The 8961-nt window shown below is 45.1% G+C and overlaps 1 protein-coding gene across 1 annotated transcript; it reads right to left on the reverse strand.

Moving 5' to 3' along the window:
• Positions 1 to 493: 493 nt before the first annotated feature.
• Positions 494 to 8428, reverse strand: LOC142915934 (uncharacterized). Its single transcript, XM_076061559.1, has 3 exons — positions 7808 to 8428; positions 901 to 1758; positions 494 to 520 (listed from the first exon to the last, which is right to left on the reverse strand). The coding sequence occupies exons 1-3, from the start codon at positions 8369 to 8371 to the stop codon at positions 494 to 496; spliced, it is 1449 nt and encodes a 482-aa protein (XP_075917674.1). The 5' UTR covers positions 8372 to 8428.
• Positions 8429 to 8961: the final 533 nt, after the last annotated feature.

Consider the following 8961-nt stretch of genomic DNA (forward strand, 5'->3'; position numbering starts at 1 on the left):
TCTCCACTTGACTTTGGATTGTCTCGGAGGAAGTCCACCCACACCTCCACTTCCACAAAATGCTGGGAGTTGCCTCGCTCTGCCTCACAGTCAGAATTCTCCTCCTGCTTTACGTTGCCTCCATCGATGTGAAGGTCCCATTTTGGAGTTGAATCTTCATCTTCACATTTCACCTTCACTTCTTCCCTCTTCACCATCACTTCTTCCCTCTTCACCATCACCTCTTCATATTTCACCTCGATACCTTTAAAAGTGTCCAAGCTGCGATTTTCGTCCGGTTCTTGTTTCATGAGGGATGGGCTTATTGTGGCACTTTGACTTTCACAAGCTGATTTCAGATTCCACTCCTTGCAGATCTTCTGATGCTTCCGTGTTTTCTGGTGTACTTGAAGATTTTATGAATGTGCAAACGCCTTCCCGCAGAGTGCACCTGTGTTCTCCGGTGTACTATAAGATTTGATGACTGTTCAAACATCCCACGTAGAGTGTACCTCTACGGTTTCTCTCCTGTCTGTGTTCTCTGGTGTACTAGAAGATTTGATGAATGTGCAAATGCCTTTCCGCACACACTGCACTTGAAGGGTTTCTCTCCCGTGTGTACTCTGGTGTTTTTTAAGAGTAGATGACTGTGAAAATGCCTTCCCACACACACTGCACTTGAAGGGTTTCTCTCCCGTGTGTGTTCTCTGGTGTGATTTAAGACCAGATGACTGTGAAAATGCCTTCCCACACACAGTGCACTAGAAGGGTTTCTCTCCCGTGTGTGTTTTCTGGTGTGATTTAAGACCAGATGACTGTGAAAATGCCTTCCCACACACACTGCACTTGAAGGGTTTCTCTCCCGTGTGTTTTCTGGTGTGTTTTAAGAGCAGATGACTGTGAAAATGCCTTCACACACACAGTGCACTTGAAGGGTTTCTCTCCCGTGTGTGTTCTCTGGTGTTTTTTAAGAGCAGATGACCATGAAAATGTCTTCCCACAAACACTGCACTTGAAGGGTTTCTCTCCCGTGTGTGTTCTCTGGTGTGTTTTAAGAGTAGATGACCGTGAAAATGCCTTCCCACACACAGTGCACTTGAAGGGTTTCTCTCCCGTGTGTGTTTTCTGGTGTGATTTAAGACTAGATGACTGTGAAAATGCCTTCCCACACACACTGCACTTGAAGGGTTTCTCTCCCGTGTGTGTTCTCTGGTGTGTTTTAATAGTAGATGAATCTGAAAATGTCCTCCCACACACACTGCACTTGAAGGGTTTCTCTCCCGTGTGTGTTCTCTGGTGTGTTTTAAGAGTAGATGAATCTGAAAAAGTCTTCCCACACACACTGCACTTGAAGGGTTTCTCTCCCGTGTGTGTTCTCTGGTGTCTTTGAAGATGAGATGAATCTGAAAATGCCTTCCCACACACACTGCACTTGAAGGGTTTCTCTCCCGTGTGTGTTCTCTGGTGTGTTTTAAGAGTAGATGAATCTGAAAATGTCCTCCCACACACACTGCACTTGAAGGGTTTCTCTCCCGTGTGTGTTCTCTGGTGTGTTTTAAGAGCAAATGAATCTGAAAATGCCTTCCCCCACACACTGTACTCGAAGGGTTTCTCTCCCGTGTGTGTTCTCTGGTGTTTTTTAAGAGTAGTAGAATCTGAAAATGCCTTCCCACACACATTGCACTTGAAGGGTTTCTCTCCCGTGTGTGTTCTCTGGTGTGTTTTAAGAGCAGATGAATCTGAAAATGCCTTCCCACACACAGTGCACTTGAAGGGTTTCTCTCCTGTGTGTGTTCTCTGGTCTTTTTTAAGAGTAGATGAACCTGAAAATGCCTTGTCACACACAGTGCACTTGAAGGGTTTCTCTCCTGTGTGTGTTCTCTGGTGCTGTGTCAAATTTCCAGTCCGATCCGTGCTGTATGCACGCCGGTCGCATTGTTGACTTGTCGTCCCGGCTTGCTGTGCTGAGGGCCTTTGCTCCATCAGACCAGCGTCAGCTGCAGACAGAAAATAAGAATATCCACACCATCTACACGTCAGTATCGAGCCATGGAGGAATGAATATATACAGTCACACGTGACTTAGACGTCTATATTCATTCATGTATTCACGACTAGCTGTACTACCCAGCTTCGCCCGGGACTTGGATCCACCACGTCCGGCCGCCTTTGTCTCCCCAGTGGCGATGTTCACACGACAGCAGTTACTCGTTTGAGGCTGAGTCGACCTAGGGGAGGCCCAGAAGCGGTTCAAATAATCGTCACTGGTGGTGGCCGTGAGCGCGAATCGAACTCGGGTCGCAGGGTTCGTAGCGCGGCGTAGCGCTAACCGCTACACTACAATGCGTTACGCTTCCACACAAACACAGACACACACAGACACAAACAGACACACACAGACACACACACAGACACACACACAGACAGCGCTAACCGCTACACTACAATGCGTGACGCTTCCACATGCGAGGGTCACGTGACAGATTTGACGTCACAGCTCACTTGCCGTCCAAAAAATCTATACATTATTGAGCTCCCCCCCCCAAAAAACAACACAAAAGTGTATTTGTATAATGTTTGCACGGTGTACAGTCTGGAAAGTACCCACATGGCAAATTTCCAGTTTTGTTGCATGTCGGGAAGTACGCTAAACATTTTGAACAGACAACACACACAATCACAACCTTGCATATTTTTATATATATGGAGGTATACAGTAAGAGCCAATTTGTTAATCCATTGCCAGACGAGGGTCTCCCCACGCCGCCCCGGGTCGTGATTTGACCATACTTCACCACGCTCGTCCGTGTGGCGGCTTGGTGGAGGAGGGTAGCGTAGACGTGGGAACGTAGTGACATTGTACTCTACAATGGATGTTGCCCCCACCGCTCCTATGCCGCTCACCAACGTTGCACAGTCCCGCAGCCGCCTAAAACAACAACAAAGTGCCATCACAAGGGAGAAACACAAATAGACATTCACTTCGAGTACACTCACCACCACGTAGCTGTCAACCCCCTATCAATCAGTGCCCCTACCTTATTACAGATCAATTCAGACCGTATCGGCCACCACGTGTCTTTATAAATATCAACGTTCGTCCTACGGAGTCCCATCACAATGTAGAAACACAAACAAACAGACAATATTATGTTACCAAATCATGTTTTTTTTGCCCGTATTGAAACGGCTGTACCCCGTATGGGCGTGAAAACTCAATGTCTCTGTACAAGAATACGGGGTAAACCGTACGGGTTATGACAGCTGTGATGCATCAAGAGATAACTTGACCCGTCGTTGTGTTACCTCGTTTAACCAAAGGCTTCAAACTCGCGTGGAACAGCCCGAAACCCAAAGCATGAGGACAAACACAAAGACGGGTATATCACGAGAGAAAAACCCCTACAAATTTACCAATAACACTGCCCTTAAAAGTAAATACTGTAGTGCATAATCGTGCAATGGCCCTTTTTCATAACGCCTCTGTTACTGACGATTGTATTTCAGCCTTTCTTCTTACGACTGCTGCCTGTGTATCTTACTGTGAAAACAGTTCCACAAAGCATGTATAAATGTTTATTTTCTTTGTGACAGACTAGGCCCGAGACGCCAGGGAGGGCCTGAATGGCCTGGATTGCCTACCGAGAAGGAGACGCCTTCCCCGGCGGGGAGCAACCACAGCCTGCGGTGTCACCGCCGCAACGGGGGTCACACAACACCGGATTTTTTTTTTCGTAAAAATTTTAAAACCAAAACACCCACTTACCGGTTCGCGTGAGTTCAATCCTGCTCAGAGTTTTAAGGGGCGAGAGGAATTGTTCGTGCAAGTTTAGGGTGGGGTGGGTGGGGGTGGGGAGTCGTTATGTTCCGAACAGTTTCGAAGCGTCCTGGGAGCCGCGCTTGAGGCGTCAGCCATTGGCACTTGGAAGCTACCACTCCCAGCGAAGGGTTGATGCTCAAACTATCAATCTTATACTTTCACTTCCATCACATAATTTGAATTGTATAAACTCAAACAATATATGCTGAATGATCTGTAATAGTCACGGTCGCTCCGTCATTGTATTGCTGTTGTAGATGTATATATTTATATATTTTAAAAAATATTACCGTGTCTGCGACCCCCCCTATTTAAAGCGGTAAGTTGGTTCGTTCCAAATGATGACGTTCACACAACGCGATCAAAGTTCGGAACGCTCTTGCAGAATTGTACAACATTTAACTCCGACAGTTATCGCGATATGGCGATACTACGATATTACCTAATCATATCCACCATAAGCGTATCGTACATTTTTTTCCACACGCACACGGCACGTGCACACACTCAAAGCACTTGCAATTTAGATTTAAAGCTTTCGTGACTGCAGGGATTCATCTTCTTGGTTATTTGGGTAAAGTCACCACGTAGAATGGAAACAATAAAATAAAAAATATATTTTGATCCCCTGCTGATTTTGTACGTTTGCCCACTGACAAAGAAATGATCAGTCTATAATTTTAATGGTAAATTTATTTGAACAGTGAGACAGAATAACAACAAAAATCCAGAGAAACGCATGTCAAAAATGTTATAAATTTATTTGCATTTAATGAGTGAAATGAGTATTTGGCCCATCAGAAAGATTTCTGGCTCCCAGGTGTCTATGTGTACACTGTATGTGTGTACACTGTTTGTATACACTGTGTGTGTACACTGTGTGTGTACACTGTATACAGTGCGTGTACACTGTGTGTATACACTGTGTGTGTACACTGTGTGTGTATACACTGTGTGTGTGTGTGTCACTGTGTGTACACTGTGTGTCACTGTGTCACTGTGTGTGTGTACACTGTGTGTGTGTACACTGTGTGTATGTAAACTGTGTATACCCTGTGTGTACACTGTGTGTGTGTACACTGTGTGTGTACACTGTGTGTGTATACACTGTGTGTGTACCCTATGTGTGTACGCTGTGTGTGTGTACACTATGTGTATACACTGTGTGTGTACACTGCATATGTGTACACTGTATAAATTGTGTGTGTACACTGTGTGTGTGTACACTGTGTGTGTACACTGTGTGTGTGTACACTGTGTGTGTACATTGTGTATATTGTGTATACACTGTGTGTGTACACTGTGTGTGTACACTATGTGTATACACTGTGTGTGTACACTGCGTGTGTACGCTGTGTGTGTACACTATGTGTATACACTGTGTGTGTACACTGCGTATGTGTACGCTGTGTGTGTGTACACTATGTGTATACACTGTGTGTGTACACTGCGTATGTGTACACTGTGTGTGTACAGTGTGTACACTGTGTGTGTACACTGTGTGTGTACACTGCGTATGTGTACACTGTGTGTGTACAGTGTGTGTACACTGTGTGTACATTGTGTGTGTACACTGTGTGTGTGTACACTGTATACACTGTGTGTGTGTATACACTGTGTATACCGTGTGTCACTGTGTGTACACTGTGTGTGTGTATATATACACTGTCTGTACCCTGTGTGTGTACACTGGGTGTATACACTGCATGTACACCGTGTGTACACTGTGTGTGTACACTGTGTATACCCTGTGTGTGTGTACACTGTGTGTTTACACTGTGTATACACTGTGTATGTGTACACTGTGTGTGTGTACATTGTGTGTGTACACTGTGTGTGTACACTGTGTGTATACACTGTGTGCACACTGTGTATATACACTGTGTGTGTGTACACTGTGTGTACACTGTATACACTGTGTGTGTACACTGTGTGTATACACTGTGTGTGTGTACACTGTGTGTATACAGTGTGTGTCACTGTGTGTCGCTGTGTGTGTCACTGTGTCACTGTGTGTCACTGTGCTTGGCACAAGCGTCGTGGTGACGTCACCGCCACTTAGTAGCAAATGGCGGTTGTTGTTGTGTCACTGTGTCACTGTGTGTGTGTCACTGTGTGTGTACACTGTCACTGTGTGTGCGTCACTGTGTCACTGTGTGTGTACACTGTGTGTGCACACACAGTGTACACACACAGTGTACACACAGTGTACACTGTGTGTGTCACTGTGTCACTGTGTGCGTGTACACTGTGTGTGTACACTGTGTGTGTGTACACTGTGTGTGTGTACACTGTTTGTGTTCGCATTGAACCGAACCCCCGGCAAGGCCGTCTACTTAATGACGAGAGAACATTCACACGAAATGTCCTTTTCAATGAAGTCTTCCAGATGTAAATTGATACAAGCTTTTAATGAAGAAATAAAAATCATCTAATTCAAAACACAAGACAATTCAAAGATGTTTCATTTTAAAACTTCAAAACGGAGCACCGGGTGTTTGCGTGAATGCGTCCTTCGTGTGCAAATGTTGTGACTTTCCTGGCCTGAAGGCCGTCAATGTGTTGGACCCTTATTGGTGCACAGCGTCTCAACAACAGCAGTGGGGTTTGCTTCAACCGACAGGTACGAACATCCAGACGTTAATCAGCAAGGTGCATTTCTAGTCCTAGTTAGACAAAATCTACGTCAACACGTAAGACAAAACTACAATTCGTGTTGTAGAGAATGTACCTCCTCCGCTACATGTAACTTTTAAGTGGTATGCCTTGTAACTGATGAATGATCCGAGCGTGCTACCTATTTCAAAGACGATGAGTTGCTCCAGAGGCAGACGCTTCGTGGAACACAAAAACACCATTTGACCTGTATCACAAGAACAACGGGTCCCACCTGAGTTCTCTGTACAGGTTACTTCCAAAACACACACACACACTTTGTCCTAACATCACTTATTCAATGTTTGACCCTTACAGATCAAATGTTACAAGTATGCACAAAATCAAGCAAGTATTAATTCTAAATTATTGACAGGCACATTAACAAAATTGGATTACTTCAGTGAAACATACTGCATCACGTTACATCGCATTAACAAGAAGCTTTTACAAAAAAGTTGCACAGTCTGCTTCACAGTGTATGTAAAACATACTATTGTGTCATTCAAAACGAGTAGGCCATTGCATGCTGGCGTCTGAGTGAAAATGTAGCAAATTCTAAACATTACCTACAAACTACACAACTGAGATGACGCATCAATCATCGCTCCCTACTGACAGGCTCTTGTCCACATGCAGGCCGGTGCAGGGCCACCACCTTGTGCCGCACAGGGGCAGCTGCTACTTGGGGATGCTCTTCGAGTGTTTCAGACGAGGTACGACACAAAACTCCGAGTTGCTGAGGCGATTAAGCAAGCACCATGTAAAAGCAATTATAACATAGTGAATGCTTGGGAGCTTATTGGCTCTTGCTCCTGGTTAGAGATCTACCCAACCCATGGGCCCACAAAGTGTCCAACTTCACATTCTTGTCATTAAAGGCCTGTGACAAAGGTGCATCCATTGTAGCGACATCGTCTCTGGCTTACACATCTACCGGGTCTCCATTTGACTTTGTATTGTCTAGGAGCAAGTCCACCCACACCTCCAATTCCACAAACTGCTGGGAGTTGCCTCACTCTGCCTCAGTCAGAATTCTCCTCCTGCTTTACGATGTGAAGGTCCCATTTTGGAGTTGAATCTTCATCTTCACATTTTACCTTCACTTCTTCGCTCTTCACTTCTTCACATTTCACCATCACCTCTTCATATTTCACCTCGATACCTTTAAAAGTGTCCAAGCTGGGATTTTCGTCCGGTTCGTGTTTCATGAGGGATGGGCTCATTGCGGTACTTTGACTTTCACAAGCTGATTTCAGACTGCACTCCTTGTGGATCTTCTGATGCTTCTGTGTTCTCTGGTGTACTTGAAGAGTTGATGAACGTGCAAACGACTTCCCGCACAGAGTGCACCTGAAGGGTTTCTCCCGTGTGTGTTCTCTCGTGTAATACGAGATTATATGACTGTGTAAACGCCATCCCGCACATCGTGCACCTGAAGGGTTTTTCGCCTGTGTGTGTTCTCTGGTGTTTTTTAAGAGTAGATAAATCTGAAAATGCCTTCCCACACACACTGCACTTGAAGGGTTTCTCTCCCGTGTGTGTTCTCTGGTGTGTTACAAGATTACATGACTGTGTAAACGCCATCCCGCACATCGTGCACCTGAAGGGTTTCTCTCCCGTGTGTGTTCTCTGGTGTTCTTTAAGAGCAGATGACTGTGCAAACGCCTTCACGCACACACTGCACTTGAAGGGTTTCTCTCCCGTGTGTGTTCTCTGGTGTGTTACAAGATTACATGACTGTGTAAACGCCTTCACGCACATACTGCACTTGAAGGGTTTCTCTCCCGTGTGTGTTCTCTGGTGGTTCTGAAAAACTGATGGCCATGCAAATGCCTTGTTACACACAGTACATTTGAAGGGTTTCTCTCCTGTGTGACTTCTCTGGTGCCATGTCAAATTTCCAGTCCGGTCCATGCTGTATGCACGCTGGTCGCATTGTTCACTTGTCGTACCGAGCTGCGCTGAGTGCCTTTGCTCCATCAGACCAAATCTGCAGAGGAAGCGTCAGCTGCAGACAGAAAAAAAGAATATCCACACCATCTACACGTCAGGCACAGAGGAATGCACACGTGACTTACACGTCTATACTTATTAATATATTCATGATGTGAAAAAGTTTCCCAAATTCATCAGATTTGATGAACGTGCAAACGCCTTCACGCACACACTGCAACTTGAAGGGTTTCTCTCCACAGGCTGTTATGGCACACAATGAGAGGGAAAATGTCATTAATATGCCTGGAAGCCTTCATATCTTCAAGATGAATGTTAACCCAAAACTCTAAGCACACAATTTCCGCTGTCTGACTACAAAATGAATATTTATGAAAACTAAATTCAGCTGACATAGCAAAGGGTTTTGAAAACAATACTATTTGTGTTTTGCAGAAATGCATGAATTAATGTTCAATCGCAACTCAGGTGTGAGTCCAGGCTCAGATGTTCTTGAATGCTGGGGATGAACAGTTCTGACTTCAGCTGAATGTGTGTGCTGTGTTCACATC

Source organism: Petromyzon marinus, unplaced genomic scaffold, assembly GCF_048934315.1.
Source record: "Petromyzon marinus isolate PM22_M1 ecotype Great Lakes invasive population unplaced genomic scaffold, UKy_Petmar_22M1.pri1.0 PM_G_Scaffold_37, whole genome shotgun sequence".
Classification (NCBI taxonomy): domain Eukaryota; kingdom Metazoa; phylum Chordata; class Hyperoartia; order Petromyzontiformes; family Petromyzontidae; genus Petromyzon; species Petromyzon marinus.